Below are 18,084 nucleotides of genomic sequence, written 5' to 3'. Positions count from 1 at the left end.
ACAATGATCAAGTTTTGGTTTTAAGAGTTTGTAAATTGCAGAAAAAAGGTGAGACAGAGGGATTTCATGGTGTATAGGTCATGGGAAAGAACAAGTGAGAGTGTAACTGTGTGACGAGTGTAGATTTCAATGCAATGAAGTTGTAGAGAGGAGGAAGAGTGTGTCGGATCGTGCATTTGAACCAGAGAGGACAGTTCAGGAGAGTATTCAACGTGGTAGTATTGACGAGAGAGAGAGAATAATGATGGAAATAGGAGTGGTTAAAGTGAAAAGAATCCCCTTCAACAAGTCTTTTTGTAGCCCGTCCTTGAGTTTAAATCCTTTTGAGGCCTTGCCCCAGCCTATCTCTGTAACCTCCTCTGGCCCTACAAAGCCCGCCCCCTGAACGCTGCGTTTTTGGTCACGCCCCCCTGACAAAATCTCCACCTTTGGTCAGGCATCCATTTTTTAAAAATTAAGCCTCGATGAAGCCTTGGGAAGCTTTTCTACCTTAAAGGCACTACATAAATGCAAGTTGCATGTTGTTGATCTAACTGCAGAACACCACACAGGGTACATTTATGGCTTTGATTCCAATTAAACATGCTTCAGCAGGAGAGCATTAGATCTAGTTTGTAGCAGTGAGCCAAGATGGTGAAAATTTGGCAGCTTATGAGCATGCAAGTAACAATTAAGCTGATTTGATCTTAATAAGGACATCAGTCTAATTATAGATTTTGCCCTTTAAAATTTTTATTGTGTCAGGAGAAAACACTTTGAGGTGTAAAACAACAGATTGAAGTACTGATGGTTACAGATCTTGTGTCATTGGTAGTGGTACTGAAGGGAGCGAATTGGGGTAATGAATGAAAAGAATCACACAAGAAATGTGTGGACACAATAATAAAGCTAATTGCTCTAAGCACAATTATTTCTACAGGTTTTAAAGTCGGAAAGGGAGGTGGATAAGTGGAGGGGTTTAGATCAGGAATTCCAGAGCACGAGGCTTAGGTGACCAAAGGTACGGCTGTCAATGGTGCGATGAAGCGGGGAAGGGGTGAGGGGAATCCACAAGAGGCCAGAATCATAGGAACAGGGAGTTCGGTGGGGGGCACAGGGCTGGAGGAGGTCACAGAGATAGGGAGAGATGAGGCCATCAAGGGATTTAAACATGAGAGTGAGAATTTTAAACTTGAGATATTGGTGGAACCAGGAGCCAATGTAGGTCAGTGAGGACAGGGATGATGGGCAAGCAGAACTTTATGCAGGATAGGTTACAGACAGCAGAATTTTGGATTAGCTGAAGTTTACGGAGGATGAGAGCATTGGAATAGTTGAGCCTGGAAGTGACAAAGACATGGATGAGGGTTTCAAGAGCAGATGGGCTCTGGTAGGCAATATGATGGAGGTAGAAGTAGGTGATCTTTGTGATGCAGAGAACAAGGGGCTGGAACCTCTGCTCAGGTTAAATAGGATGCTGACATTACAGTGTGGTGCAGCCTGAGTCAGTGTCCAGAGAAGGTAATGGAAATCGGTGGCAAAGGAAATCGGAGATTGCACCTCCTCCAAGACTGGATGTCGGACAAGCAGTCTGACAACTCAAAGACAATGGAGGGTTAGAGGGAGGTGGTGGAGAGGTAGAGATGGGTGTTGTTAGCATACATACAGCATACAAATTGTGCACCTCTCAGGCTACATTAAAATCTATGAGAGCACACATCTTCGCTGCCCATAAGATGGGTATCTTTTGTTGGGGTGGAGACACATTGTTGAAGAGTAAACAAATCTTTACTTGACATCTAACTATGATACTGTGCTTGATACTGACACCAGGTGCCCAAAATGAAAATTCCCCAGCACATGACATCCCTCGCTTCAATAGCATAACATCCACATTTTTTTAAAATTCCCTGTTTAAAATTCAAAAAACATCTATCATATTTGTGCTTTAATGCACTTGCCAACATATATTAGGATATGGGTTTATAAACATAATCTGTCGTGCAGCTATTTCCCAATTTCTGTTACACAATTTTAGGAGTAGAAGTAGCACTGTCAGTGGCCTGGAGCCTGGACACTAGAAGAATGGTACATGTTGCAGGGAGATATGAAGAGGGAAATGAGAAATAATAACTCAAAAATGTGAAGTAGCAATAGACCATAACACACAATCTCCAGATTAAATTCACACCATTTTTACATTGATACCAGAGTAGATCATCACTCCAGCAGAGAACCATGACGTATGTACATCTCTATCCCCATATTTGAAGGCCTGAACCCAAAGTCTTGTCCTTCAGTTGATCTGGCTATACTTCAAAAAGTAAGCCATTGGTTGTGAAGCACTTTAGAATCTCCTGAGTGATAAAGCACTGTATAAATACAAGTTCATTTATTCTTTCTTTACAGTGCAATTTTGAGGAATCCTGCTCCCATTGTTTCCAATGCAGTCACTCCAGGATGCTACCCATCAGTGACATCATGGAGCAGCCTAGTAGGCAAGGTGGCAATATAAGTGGCCTGTGTGTCCCCAGGCAAGAGATGGGAAAATTCATACAGGGTTTCTACTCCCATGGAAATTAACACTTTTAAAATGTGAAAACAGATTTTGATAAGCCAATCGCTTTCCAGTATAAAGTGGGGGAATACTATTAAAAAGTAATCTCCCTGGACTTAACTTCCTCTTTAAGTCTCCATATACAGTAATTTACTTGCCATAAAAGTCTTAATACAAACTGCCAAAAGTACTTTGTATGATCTATTCACATCTGTACACAGCAGAGAAAACAGTTTTATTAAGAAGGAAACTATATGTAAAGTAATCTGTGGCAGTTTATGCATGTAAAGAGCTGGCATGGAACAACATATTTCAGATGCTGAGCAATGCATTAAATATTTTTAAATACAAATCAATCTTCCATTTATCTAACAAGTGCAAAACCCAACCCCTGCAAATTTTAAGAAGTTTTTCACCACGATGCTTATGATAATGCTACCTCTTTGCAATACATTAACTGTCACATCCCAACTCCTTGATACTTACTGAGTGAAAGCACCACCTGACATGGTACTGAACTATGTAGGCCAATAGGTCCTAGCTCCAATTCCTAGTCTCTACTAAGTTAGCTGATCTTCCCCAGGACAAGTGGCCTCAGTGCAGTGAATGGGATAAAAAAAAAAACAGGCCCCGATTACTACCCAGTGACATCTGCTGGAAAATGCACATGTCGATATTGGGTGAACACAGGATCAGACTTATCTAGGATATCCTCCACAGTTAAATAGCCTACTAACATTTAAAAATAAAAACTGGCTACTTGGAAAGATACCAAAGAATAGCCAATGCTTGTGGAGTTATGCGCCAGAGTCATTAGCTTCAGGAAAGATAGGGAGAAAAAAATATCGAACTAAACAGCAGATTAAGACAGCACAAATTTGAATCTGGTCATGATGTGGAGATGCCGGTGATGGACTGGAGTTGACAATTGTAAACAATTTTACAACACCAAGTTATAGTCCAGCAATTTTATTTTAAATTCACAAGCTTTCGGAGGCTTCCTCCGGTGAATGTTGTGGAAAAACATTCCATAACATTCACCTGAGGAAGGAGGAAGCCTCCGAAAGCTTGTGAATTTAAAATAAAATTGCTGGACTGTAACTTGGTGTTGTAAAATTGTTTACAATTGAATCTTGTCACTAGCTTAATCTTTTTCCTATTTTATGGCGTCACCTTTTGCACCTGTACTTTATCTCAAAATATTTCATTCAATGCAGTCAGTTGGAACTGCTACTGCAAACTGTGAATTTACTTAGAGCCCAGCAGCATTAACTAAGTGAAGGAGGACCATAGTATGGCACAAATCCAATTTGCTAGGTACTTCTGCAGGTTTTACTTTTTCAAATGCTATTATTACTGCACTTGCTGCTCAGCATTACTTCTTTCAGAAATGAACTTTATCCTGAGGCAGTGATTCATTTTCTCAATTACTGCTTTTCATACCTTCCCCTACCTAGTTTAATTTTAAGATTTCATTTATGGTGTTACATTTCTCACACAATTTTCTCTTTTTTCTCCCCCCTCTCCTGAAGGCAGTAACTTATGTTACGTTACAGCTTCACAGGCACTCAGCTGCCCCCCGTATATCCTTGAGTGGGGATTCTTCACATATGAGCCTAGATGATGAACAGTGATGTGTTACTTAACCATGGAAAGCATTGCAGCTGAGCTTGATCCAAGTCCCACCCATTCAGTTTCCAATAGCTAACTCTACACAGCCCATGGGTCAAATCTTATACGTTCCTGATCTATGTTATTTAATATCACACCAAGTAGTGCATTTACCCACGATCTATCGGGTGGGTGGCTTAATTTTTTTTGACAATGTCCTAGTAATATCATTTTCTACACCTATCAGTTTTGTCACCTCTATCTTTCAAAGTTATGATGTTCCATGCAAGTTGGTCAACTTTAAGAATCTGATTTCTCTCCTCACTTTTGTCACACTGGTCAAGTAGAAAGTAATTTTCTCTGTAACTTTGCCATTTAAATCAGGTGTCTACTTCAAATTCTATGTATTTATCTACAACAGAGTTTAAAATAAAAGCAGGATAATAGTTTTCCACAAGCTAGTGTTTTACATTGAGACACCCAAGTGAAAGGCCAAGAACCAAAGCAGATCATACTTGGGTTTCAAAAGGCTGCAGATTGTAAGAGGAACAGACTGAGGGGGCTAAGGAGCTTCACAATAAGCTTTCTGGGAAAGAATGATACTTTGCAACTTGCCCCAATTTTAACACCGTGAAGATACAGGGAAAGGGAACAACAATTTGTGCACATTTGAAGTTTAGTAGAAATGAGAAAGGAAAATTCAGATGATTGTAGTAACCTTTTCCACTGCAATTCCATTTTATTTATGCACTGCATGATCTGAAATATATTATGAGAAAAGGCCAGACTATCAAGCTCAATCCTACAGACAGGAACAATCTGCACTGTCATACTCTCTCCAAGTTAATTTTTTCTTAAGAAAAAGAGCAACAGTGTGCGACCTAACTGTACAACAAGCTGTTTCCAAAACAGTAACTCTCAGACAGACAACATGCTTACTGCTGCACTTGTCTGTCACTGATCTGCCTCGGGATTAACTCATATGCCAATAAGGCTGGATGAATTAAAGGGCGTGCTATCCATTAAAATCAGATCTGTTTGGAGATGGGTTTATTTAAAAATAAAAACAAAGCAGAAACCTCAAAATGCCCTAATATCAAAAAAGCCTCCAAATCAGTTTTCAAAATTCAACTTGTTCCTGATGTAAAGGTAAGGGCTAAAGCGGCCTACCCGTTAAAAACAGACATCTGTACGCGCGTACACACACAGCGGCAGTGTTCACACTATCACAGTAACTGAAAACGTTATTTCCAATCTGTCGTTTTGCGCCAACATGCATTTTGCTGGGAGCTGTTACATTTTTTGATGTGGAAAATCTGACAACAGGAATTTCCACATGCAATGAACTTTTTGTTTGGAAGTACAGAAACAGATTAGACTCATCACTGTAAAGATGTTTTTCTCTTAGGTTAGCAATGAGCTGCGGGATTGTGAGGGTACCACCAATCCAAGTTCCAACTGATTATGGCTCACTCCTCTGAGTTTACAGGAACTTGAGCCTGTGTTAAAAAGATTGTTGTCAGCCAATAAGAACATAAGCACTTAAAACAAGTGTCAAGAGTCATAGAACTCAGCACAGAAAGAGACCATTCAGTCCCTTATACTTAGGCTTTTCTAAAAATCTAGTCTATTTCCCTGTATCCTTTTATAGAATCATAGAATTTATGCAATTATTTCCATAAAGCATGGTGTCTTTCCTGGCCCCCCAAATTTTCCATCTCTCCTTCAGATACTGACTTTAGTTGGAGTACAATTCTATTGGTGCCAACAGCCCTCTTACGGCCAATCTTAATATGCGAGCCTAGACGGGAAGCGTTAACACGCTTTTCAAATGCAGGGAGGAATCACAGCCCAGTCCAAACCAATCCTCATCCAACACCTATTCCCACCTGCAACCATTCAGCAGGGATTACTGGATAGTGATCAGAAGTGGGAACACTGGCTAACTTTTGTCCTCCCTAGCCCTGTGGCACTGAGGCCAATTGTTCTGCCTCACTGCACTGTGTTCTTAACAGAAAGATTTCTTCAGCTCCTATGAAAAGAAACCTAATCATAACTGAGATAAAAACATAAAATGCTGGAAAAACTCAGCAAGTCAGGCAGCATCTGTGGAGAAAGAAACAGTTAATATTTCAGATTGATTAACTTCTTCCAATTCTGACGCAAGGTTAAGATTTAACAGTTTTTAAGCAAATACATAAGACCATAAGAGACAGGAGCAGGAGTAGGCCATTTGGCCCCCCGAGCCTGCTCCGCCATTTAATGAGATCATGGCTGATCTGATTTTTACTTCAACTCCACTTTCCTGCCCTTTCCCTATATCCTTTGACTATCTTGCTGATCAAAAATTTGTCTAACTCAGCCTTGAATGTATTCAATGACTCAGCCTCCACAGCTTTTTGGGGTAAAGAATTCCAAAGATTCACGACCCTCTGGGAGAAGAAATTCCTCCTCATTTCCGTCTTAAACGGGCAACCCCCTATGCCCCTTAGTTTTAGATTCCTCCATGAAGGGTAACGTCCTCTCAGCATCTACCCTATCGAGTCCCCTCAGAATCTTGTATGTTTCAATAAGATCTCCTCTCATTCTTCTAAACTCCAATGAGTATAGACCCAGCCTGTTCAATCTTTCCTCATAAGACAACCCTTCCATATCCGGAATCAACCTAGTGAACCTTCTCTGAATTGCCTCCAATGCAAGTATGTCCTTCCTTAAATAAGGGCACCAGAACTGTACGCAGTACTCCAGGTGTGGTCTCACCAGCACCCTGTACAGTTGTAGCATGACTTCCCTGCTTTTTTACTCCATCCCCCTAGAAATAAAGACCAATATTCCGTTTGCCTTCCGATTACCTGCTGCACCTGTATGTTGACTTTTTGTGTTTCATGTACGAGGAAACCCAGATCCCTCTGTACCACAGCATTCTGTAGTATTTCTCCATTCAAATAATATTTTGTTTTTTTATTTTTCCTCCCAAAGTGGATGACTTCACATTTTCCCACATTATATTCCATCTGCCAAATTTTTGCCCATTCACTTAACCTGTCAATATCCCTTTGCAGACACTTTGTGTCCTCATCGCAACTTGCTTTTCCACCTATCTTTGTATCATCAGCAAATTTGGTCACAAGACACTCTGTTCCTTCATCCAAGTCATTGATATATATTGTAAATAGTTGAGGCCCCAGCACTGATCCCTGCAGCAGAAGTTAAAGATTTAACAGTTTTTAAGCAAGTACAGAGCCAGGCAAAGGGGAGGGTGGTGGGGAGGGGGGGAATGGAAAGAACTAAAGGGAAGGTCTGTGATAGGGTGGAGGGCAGGTGTGATTAAATGACAAAAAAGGGATGATGTGTGCCTCCTTGCCTTGCACTATCATCCCTTTTGTCATTTAACCACTCCTGCCCTCCACCCTATCACAGGTCTTCCCTTTTGTTCTTTCCTCCCCTCTGTGCCTGGCTCTGTACTTGCTTAAAAACTGTTAAATCTTTACCTTCTTCCAGTTCTATCGAAAGCTCACTGACCTGAAACATTAACTCTGTTTCTTTCTCCACAGATGCTGCCTGACTTGCAGAGTATTTCCAGCAGTTTCTGTTTTTATTTCAGATTTCCAGCATCCACAGTATTTTGCTTATCATAACTGAGAACACCGCTTTAAATGCTCACATTACAGACTATGACCTCAATCTGTCCGCACTGTATAATTCAGTGCTCACGATCATGACAAACTCTCTGCTGCATTATGCAATACTAGTATTTACAATAATAGTCACTAGGCTCATTTAGCTTACCGGTACTGCACAATAGAAATTACATGCCATTACGCTTCTTTTAATTCATAAGCACAAATTGCTCCCATCTATCACCACCAACGGCAGAGTGGTGACCACCAGTACTGCACCTTAGTGCTGCCCAGTTCAAAGCACACTCTCCAAACACAACAAAGGAGAAATTCCTGAAGTCAGCCACTGGGTGTTTGCACAGTTTAAGCGGGCATAGCGCAAAAGTTTCACAGCACATCAGTGTGTTCTACTGAAATTCTAATGACAATACAGAGTGACGCTTGCACTTGCTCTCAACTGAACATACAACTTGGGGTCAATTCATATCATTGATATTGGACTGCTTCTAGAGGAAAAAGGGAGATTGGAAAACGGATCCCACAGCTGCTAAGTACATCATAGCTCCAATGCAATGTGCCACACAAAGTACAAAGAGGATCTGTGTCTTGATTGTCTACTTGGTTATCTTCTGATCAACCTGTTCTGTCAGAAGGTGGTGCAAAAAAGAGGACAGGCTATTTTTCTTGGAGAATGGGGAGAACTAAAGGGCATGTCACCCTAACCTACAAACCGTTATAGAACTGCATTGCCACAGACCTAGATTATAGTGTGGGGCAATTTAAAGATGCTTTTGTATTGGTTTAGTGCTATTATCTCTCAACATGCAGGTCTCCACAACCATGCTACCACCAAAGCAAAATAATCAAGGCTGGCAATCAGGAAGACCTAGTGAAAAGAAAACACTAGTCTTCCCAGCCACCTGCCTTCACAGATCTGGCAAGTCTACTTCAGCATTTCTGCTGGCTGCATGAGACTCATGCAGTAGGAACTGACTGCATAAACTCATCACTCAACCAATATAAGGAGAAAATATTAATTTAAAAAAAGAGAAACTTTAGCTTATCTAGCAGCAATCACTTATGTAAACCAGATCTGTTGATCCATCAGATTTCCCTGTTCAACATTTAAGACACCACTTGAATGGACTTGGTCAACTTACAAATTGCAAGTGTGCTTATTGTAGTGAGGTTTCTGCAATTCCCACCTCAGTGGCAACACAATACACTTGCGTATATGGATCTCGTGTCTGTTCACCCCAAGCGTTTGCACATTCTTTTGTCCTTTTTATATTTCCGCACCAGCTTACCGATGATCTTTTATGTCACCTGTTTGCTATTAAGCCGTTTACAGATCATTTAACCCAAACCATATTGTGTACGTTCATATTTGGTCCAGCACTTCACAGAATTAATACACATGGTAACGTAGTCCCCTGGGGATTGGTCGTTGAGGCCAGGAGAAGGGGGTAGCATGAATGGGGAAGAAAAGGAAAAGGGTGGACAACTCTGGATTAACAGAACTTAAAATACTTCCCTTCTCCACCTTGAAGCTTGGTCTTGTTTCCAGACTTTCTATAAATAAATGTGAAGAATATTTCTAATCCAAATTTCTTTTCACAACCCTGTTTAAACCTATCCTAGCAGCCATTGACAAATATGTTTTCAGTGCTTGTATTTTTTTTTGCTCTTTTTCAGTAGGAATGGCAAAGACAAACCGATGCTACTACAGCCAGATTTTTGTTTACGGCTTAGTCTATGTTCAAACTCCTGCACTTTTCAATAAAACATGCTCTCATTGCCTTCAATAATGATCATTCCTAATGGGATATTATTTCTGATTTCACCTTCATCTCAAACCGTACTCTACAATGTGTCAGCCAGCTCATCATGTCCCCATTAATAAACCACAACTATCTTGCAGGCAGAGCCCTAGTTTGAAGAACTGCTCTAAGGCATTAAAGACAATTAAACAATCAACAAATGCAACTCAATGTTTATAAATGTGCTGCCCCGAATTGAACTTGCACATATATATATGGACATTCCCAACAGGAGTCAGTGAGATCAAACATCTCACTCTTGTTTTCCAAAGTAACAAATTCAGTGTTGCTGATGGGTGTATTTAGTGTGTTAGTACCAATATGCTATGAAAAAAATTGCATGTAAACCATCTTTTAATATGTGATATGCTTCTTAGTGCATCACACCAAACAGCTCCCAACACGAGTGCTTCATAATAGTGTTATACAGTTTAAAATGCTCTCTCCTAACAACAATAGAATCTATAATTGTACAGCTCAGTATTTTACAGTTTGAGTGGACATTGCATAAGTTTATATTATGCTGTCCTGAAATTCTAATGACGATACCAAACACATTTTGAACTCGAAAACTATTAGTTTATATTTCACTGCAGGTTAAAGGAGAATACACTTTGCATTTACTGATTTAGGTTAGCAACAACATATTCAAAGCATATCAACATTTCCCCATTTGAAACAGGAAATTAAACATTCATATCACCACAGCCAGAGAATCAGAGTATACTAGTAAATGTCAATGCAAATTGGGGTAAGCAGAAATTAAGCCTCAAAGATTAAACAGATATGTATTTTTATTTCCCACTCATGATTTTAAAAAAAAGGAAGAGCTTTGGAAAGCAGTACACATTGAGGAGTTTGTGCAACACTCAAACTACACAAGCTCTGGTCGTGCAGTTATTATTTGCAGTTATCAGCTTTGGTCACATGGTAGCACACTTGCTCGAGTCTCCACTCCTGGACTTGAGCACATAATCTAGGCTGGCACTCCAGTTCAATATCGTCAGAGGTGTCATTCTTTGGATGAAACTTGAAACCAAGGACCCGTCTACCTGTACAGGTGGACGTTAAAGATCCCGTGCTACTGTTCAAAGATCAGGACATTCTCTTGATGTCCTGGCTAACATTCATCCCTTAATCCACACCAACAATAATGGATCAACTGCTCATTCACCTCATTACAGTTTGTGGCATTTTGTTGTGCGCAAAATAGCTGCCACCTTTGTTTACACAACAGATACCATAAGTCAAAAATAATTGAATGTGAAACACTTTGGGACATATGAATTGTGATAAGGCATTATATAAATGAAGGTCTTCCTTTTTCACATCCTCCAAACTGCTCGACGTATTAGGGCCTCGTAACACTTGAACCACTATTAGTCCGGTACTAATTCAGTATGAAGTACAGTACCTCATACATCTTGGGCTGAGTGACACTGCACAAGGAAGTAAAGCCATTAACAAAATGTTGGAATTTCATAGTTTTCTTGACCTAACAATGGTTTTGCCATCCATCCATTTTTAAAGTTTTGTTACCAGTTGCTGTTCCTATTGACGTTTGACCTGTAAATGCCAGGCACAGAACCTACTCAAAGCACAGCTACACAAAGCTTTGTTGGAGGCAATTGGTCTCCCATGATATCGCTTGCATGTTGTCTGGAGTTCAATTATCTGCTAAAATGGAGGTGTCCCTTTACATCCACTATTAAAGAAGCGCAGGAGCAGGGGCGGGAGGGGGGTGTAGTCTGAACAGGCACATCCTAAGTTCAATTAGAAGCTAGTTTCTGTTGATTTGGCAGCCACTTGTAAATCTCCAGCTCCTGTCCTTTCCAAAAGGACAGGTTATTAAGTTCAGAAAAACCAGCTAACTTGTAAACCTTTTGGAAAGGCCAGATTATTAAGTTCAGAAAAAAACAGCAGTAAATGACTGGCTTTTAAAAAAAAATTACAATTGACACTTTCAAGCGTGACAGATGCTGGCAAATTAGATGCACAACTTTCATATGCATCTTCAAAGATTCGACAAAATACAGAAGCATCTACATTTCATATATTCACATGAACACAATGCTGTGTGATCTCAGCCCCACTGCATAATATCCACATCAGGTTGCCAGTTATACTCACATTTCCTCATACACTTCATCCAGTGCTTGACTATGGAGGTGTAGTGTTTCTTGTTCTCGAGGATCCAGGAGGACAGGCCTTGGATACTGTCCATCGTGTTGGTGACCATCAGCAGTTTCTTCTCCAGCGTCGCTTCCAGACCACTCGAACCGGCAGAGCCGGCTGCAACGGCCGCCATCTTTCCCCCCCCTGCGCGTCACCTGGGAGGGGGGAGTAGGGTCGTCGCAGGAGACACACGCGTGTGTGCGTGCGTGCGTGTGCACGCGCACGCACGCAATACCAATAAACACGCGGGCGCGCACGCAATACCCTCCGCCACCAAAATAAACACGCGGGCGCGCACGCAAACAAAGTGAGCGGCGCGCGCGTAAACGAGAGGAGCGGCGCGCGCCCGCCCGCCGGTTTTGTTTTAATCACACACCCCCCCCCCCCCCCCTTTCAATTTACCCCCAACCCACACACACGCCAACCACCCACCCACCCAGATCAAAAGCTCGGTTGTTAAAAAAAAAGGGGGGGAAATTTATAAATTTAAAAAAAAAACCGCGTAGCTGGGAAAACGGAGCGTTCCCCGATTAATTCCTTCACGCGCAGTCGGGTGAGGGGGGAGGGGGTTGGTGAGGCGGGGGGAGGGGAGGGGAAGGGGAAACCGTTAGCTTATGCGCCTGCGCACACGGGGCGCAAGCTTTCCCCCCCTCTCTACACTTTCGCGCGTACGGTCTGGCCTCGCGCTCTTTCTGACGCATGCGGAGTAGCCCGCTCTCGCGCTCCCCCCCCTCCCCCTCGCGCGCGCACCAACCGACGGACGGACGGCAGGCAGTTCACGCGCGCGTGCCGCTCGGAGCGGACAACACGGTGGCCGGAGCTCGAGGAACGGCCCCCCTCGGGATATTTCCCCCCCCTCCCCCTTAATTAATTTGGTGGATTTATTTATTTATTTTATGAGGTGATTTATTTTTTTTATTCGCTGGGAATCAATTTTTTTTTAAAAAGGAAGAGGAGGAGGGGGGAAAAAAACGGACTCAACACCAACCAACCGCCGCCCCCCCTCAGAGCGCGCTCTCGCCCGCCTGTCTCCTGCGACTTGAGGTAAGCACTAATCACCCCTCGGCCGGCCGGTTGCTTGCTTGCTTGCTGCTGCTTCTTCTTCTCCTGCTGCGGGTGTATCTATATATAATGTGTATATATATGTTTTCCTTTTTCACCGTGCTTCCGGCGGTAATTCCAGTCACGATCTCCCCCTTGCCATCAGGGATTGCGAGGCGCTAAGACCCCGACTCTCACCGCCGCCGCCGCCATTTTACCTCCGCTCCGCGCACTTCGCAAGCGCGCGCGCAGAAACGGGCCGTCGGACCGCGCCATTCGGCGCCCTTGTTCGGAGGGGTAAGGAGGCGGGGCAAAGAAAAAAAAAGCCGTGCTGGGGGGGGGGGGAATAAAACTAACCGCCTACCGGGTTATTCACTACGAGGAGGGGCCCGTTACGCCTCGCAAACACCGTGCGGGCCGACAGGCTTCTCATCGCGGCGAGGTTTATTTCCGAATCATCGCCCCCCCCCCCCTAAAGCAGCGGCATGGTTCGTCCCTAGATGTACGGGACGCCGATGGGACCAAACCCCAAACGCGACGCCGCGCAGGTTACGCGGGTTCGTCCCGCTGTCTGGCGTTCAAAATTTTAAAGGACGTAACGTGGGCTTGGAAACTTAAAAGGCACGGTCATACGTATAAAATATTTTTTTTTAAAAAATCTTGCGCCTGCGTGCGTTTCTTGTCAACTTTTCCACTGTGATTCTTATCTCTGCATTTCATAGAATGATACAGCACATAGACGAAGTCCCCAAGTAAATACGTCGCAAAAATTCTAATTGGAGACATTACTGATTTCATAGTCCGAAACCTGCAATCCTTGTTATTGAACAGCAATTGATTCAAGATTATATAAAGTTAATTTTGCATTGTTTATAGCAATATGCATGCAATTGTCCACTGTATGTCAGGAACTTTATCAGCAGGGCACAAGTCAGTAAGTTTTTTAAAAAAAATTGGGGTTAACATCAACATCATTTTCATTTTTTCCAGCAGGTTTTATTTTTTTTCTTTAAACATTGAATATTGACATCAGAGAATGGCTTGGATGGGTTACGGAGCCTAGCAGTACAAATTGACAGAACTGAATTAACCTAACATAAAGCTAAAACTGAAGCAACCTAGATTAATAATTGTATCAATTAACCTGGCACAGGCACGATGGGCCGAATGGCCTCCTGCATGGTGCTGCATCATTCAGTGATTTACAGAAGGAGGCCATTCGATACTGTCCTGTCAGGCAGTAATTACACTCTTATCCTACAGACACGCTCCAAATAAAACAGAAAATACTGCAAACACCCAGCAGGTCAGGCAGCATCTGTGGAGATGAGAAAGGTCAGTTTACCGTTTCAGGTCAATGACCTTTCATCCTACTGTGTAACACAGTAGGCATAGATAGAGTGACAAGTTTACATAGGCAGTTCCCATTATAAATGTGGACATAGGACGTTCATAGAATCTTACAGCACAGAAGACGGCCATTAAACCCATCCTGCCTGTGCCATTTATAATGGAATGGTAATATACAGAATGGACAACTTTAAAACGGGGGACTATTATATATGAGCACCCTACACCAATATCTCCTGTCCTAACCCAGCTTCACCTGAAGACCACAACAACTTGCATTTATGTACAGCAGTGCCTCGAACATAGAAAAATGTCCCAAGGCACTTCACAGAGGAGTAATCAGATAACATTTGGTCTTGCCTCCCCATATGCAGTACCGTGGGAGACTGACATATATATATATATATATATAAAATCAAACCTAAACATGTAGGCCTGATCACGTAAGGGTAATGGGGCATTAATGAACCCATAGGTTTTTTACAAGAATCCAGCTGTCATGGTTATTTTTTCTGGAACTCGGATGATAGCAGGGATGGGACAATATAGTTATAATGAGAAACTTGGGTTACTGGAAAAGGGGGAGGGGAAATCTAATAGGTTCTAAATTATGTAAAGGTAAATTTATTTCCACTGGTCAGTGAATCGGCAACAAGGGCACATAAACTCAGGATTAGTAAAGGGGGGAAATTAAAGGACATTTTTATACAATAGAATATGGAATATTTGCCATAAGAGGTGATTGATGTCGAGCCAATTGCAGTGTTTAAGAGGGAATTAAATGAACACTTGGAAGAAAATTATGAAAGGAAAATAGGGTTTCAATGGATGTTAAATTTGGAGCTTGCAGTGGCACAGGCACAATGGGCCAGGATGGTGTCCTCTGATTACATTTCTACGAAAAACACAAAACAAGTCATCAGCAATTTACAGAGCGGTATTCTAGATACACAATAGGTCTTCAGCCCATACTATATTCTATTAGCCACTTAGGGTATTTATAGTAATGCGTGGGGACAGGTGAAATAATTACCAATAGCGACAGGAACCTCACAACATCAGCAGCCGTGTGTTTCCCCCCCCCCCCCACCCCACCCCTCCTCAATTTCTGCCCTCTTTTCAAAAGCATTGACTCATAAAATTGTCCAACTCAGCAGAGACCAGGGAATGAAAGGGTTTACACCCGAAACAGTAACCCACCTTTTGTCTTTTCAGATGCTGATGGCTGCGCAGTGTATTTGTATTTAATTTTTACTGTCATGGTTGATGTAGCTCCGAGCCGCACAAGCTGTCACACATATTTGTTAAAAAGTGATAACAGACCTGCAGGCTATCCAGTTCTGTGGCAGAACATCCCTGGGCAAATCCCACAGATTTCTACACTGCCTGTTTGCTACTCGAGCATCAGAATTTTGCACTAGAAATCCCAGAGACTGAAATTGATGGTGTCAGGGTAAGTGATTTGCTCTTGCACAAATGGTAATTAACGTAACATTCATGGGAACATAGGAATTGCTGGACAAAAAAAGACCAAGGTGCATCTAGTTCACCTTCTACCATCCTGGTAGTCACATGATACAACAATAATGGAGTTGTTGACTAATCATAGCAATCAATTAGTCTACAACAGACCTAGAAATGGCTCGAGGAAAACCCCAGTGGTGGAGAGCTTTGGGAACCATAGGCCCAAAATCACCTGTTGCTCCCAAGCCTGCTACACTTACCAGTAGGTAAGATTGTAGAAGAAAAATACAGGATCTAATTGCACTGCCTCAAGTGATTTAAAGGAGGATCGACTGTTCCACGGTGCCCTCATTAAGGTTTTAATAATTACAATGCAACATTTATCTGTTGCTCTCTTCATTTCCACTCAAAGACACTTGAAGACTGGCCATTTGGGCGAGGTGCTGGAGGACATCCAGTGCCCATGGAATTGTCCCCTAACAAGAGTCAGTACTCTGGAGAGGAGATGATTTGTGGAAAATAAAGCCGAACCAGATCCACCTGTTTTCGGGAAGAGGAGGACACAACACCAGAAGTACTTAATCCCTTTGCTACACCATGTAAACAGTAACAGCAACCACCTATATATAAACAAATTTAATTTTTGGTTGTGTTTTTGTCAACATTTATCATTGAAAAGGTCTATGTAAACATTTGGAATGGAAATCCTACATATAATTATTTTTAACTATGTAGATGGAGGCTCTAGTCACTATCTGGTACTGTGGAGCAAGTTTCTCTCTGACCTCCACTGCCATCTTGTACATATAAAAAAAATTTAATCAACTGCGGGAAATGTCATGGGTAATTTACTATTGTTAATAAAGAGGACAAACATGGTTTATCTCCAAAAACAAAATTTATTGATAAAATAGTTACAACAAAATGGAAGCCATCACTGCTCCAAATTAGGTATTTAACTGAAGGGTCCACACAGGAAACCAATCTCCCACTACCTGTAGAACTTGAGGTCTAAGGCATCCTGCAGCATTCCTAGAAAAATTGAATATTTTGAACTTTATATCCAATTCGTCGATCTCTTGTGTCACACAAGTGTAGTTTTCAGGTGAAGTGAGGTTAGAGGGTGGGGTGGTAATTGGGCCCATGGGCATAACTTGGTACCCAGTTTAAAGTCACACATGGAACCATACTCTGCAGGAGGCCATTCGGCCCATCGTGCCTTTGCCAGCTCTTTGAAAGATCTATCCAATTAGTCCCACTCCCCTGCTCTTTCCTCATAACCCTGCGAATTTTCCCCCTTCAAGTATTTATCCAATTCCCTTTTGAAAGTTACTATTGAATCTGCTTCCACCGCCCTTTCAGGCAATGCATTCCAGATCATCATAAAACGCTGTTTAAAAAAAAAATTCTCCTCATCTCACCTCTGGTTCTTTTGCCATTGTCCTTATTTTTATAATACTTTGTTTTGATATTATTCATAGTTAAATAGCAAAACATACAGCAATTTGGGAAGCAAAAAGTAGTTGGTTGGAGCATTGAAGCTTCTCTGCAGTGCTGGCTGAGGAGCTGCAATCATAGAATCTTACAGCACAGGAGGCCATTCAACCCATTGTGCCTGTGCCGGCTCTTTGAAAGAGCTATCCAATTAGTCCCACTCCCCTGCTGTCTCCCCGTAGCCCTGCAAATTTTTCCTTTGACGTACTACCACCCAACATGGGTAGGAGGGTGTAATTAGAGCATTGCATGGTTACATAGGTGGTTTCCATTGTAACTGTCAGCGTGGGAAATGAGTGCAGATGTGCGGTTTTTAATATATTATAGATGGATGTCAGCATCAGGTAGTCCTAGCTCAGGTACAGCACAAATTAGATGCAAAAGAAAACTGGATCTCGCCTAAGTCCAGCCTTAGACAATAATTCTCATTGCAGCGGTGACATATCTGTTTTGCGAAAGGCACTTTATAGATGGTAGGCTTCCCTAAGTGGACTTGCAGTGAGATTGCCCACTTAGTGCCAAATATTGGCATTTTTTTTTGCTGTTAACACAAGTTTTAATCCAGTTCCCACAAATCATAAGATTCCCCTGATCGTTTCAGTTGGCCAGCACACCACCTAGTGTGGAACTGAGTCATCCAGACCAGGAAAGACCCAGGTCCAATCCATGGACAGTAGTATGGACCCCCTGTAGTTGTTCTGAGCTAGTTTGGGCAGGAAGAATCACTCCTGATCACTGTCCATTGACCCCTACTGGAAAGTCCCCATGTGTGGACATTAGGTAAGGAGAGGATAGAGTTGCTTTGCCCTCCATAAAAAGAAAAAGACTTGCATTTATATCGCACCTTTCATGACCTCAGGACGTCCCAAAGCGCTTTACTGCCAACTAAGTACTTTTGAAGCGTTGTCACTGTTGTAATGTAGGAAACGCAGCAGCCAATTTTCACACAGCAAGATCCCACAAACAGCAATGA

General features: G+C 42.2%; 1 protein-coding gene and 1 long non-coding RNA gene across 3 annotated transcripts in view; one reads left to right on the top strand and one right to left on the bottom strand.

Annotated features, from left to right (window-relative positions):
* The window catches only part of LOC137306589 (regulation of nuclear pre-mRNA domain-containing protein 2-like), a 67,338-nt gene extending 55,212 nt beyond the window's left edge, over window positions 1-12,126 (bottom strand). For both annotated transcript variants that reach the window (XM_067975883.1, XM_067975884.1), the window contains exon 1: window positions 11,718-12,126. In XM_067975883.1, coding sequence (XP_067831984.1) covers window positions 11,718-11,895 — 178 coding nt within the window. In that variant the 5' untranslated portion in view covers window positions 11,896-12,126. The remainder of the gene's footprint in view (window positions 1-11,717) is intronic.
* A 396-nt stretch (window positions 12,127-12,522) lies between these two features.
* LOC137306588 (uncharacterized) lies at window positions 12,523-16,495 on the top strand. The gene is made up of 2 exons (XR_010958912.1): window positions 12,523-12,806; window positions 15,369-16,495. It is a non-coding gene; the product is annotated as an uncharacterized lncRNA (long non-coding RNA).
* The last annotated feature ends 1,589 nt before the right edge of the window (window positions 16,496-18,084 follow it).

The sequence above is a fragment of the Heptranchias perlo genome, chromosome 44 (assembly GCF_035084215.1).
Source record: "Heptranchias perlo isolate sHepPer1 chromosome 44, sHepPer1.hap1, whole genome shotgun sequence".
In the NCBI taxonomy this organism is placed as follows: Eukaryota; Metazoa; Chordata; class Chondrichthyes; order Hexanchiformes; family Hexanchidae; genus Heptranchias; species Heptranchias perlo.
Note: the sequence above shows the minus strand (reverse complement) of the source record. Positions and strands in the feature narration are given on the sequence as shown.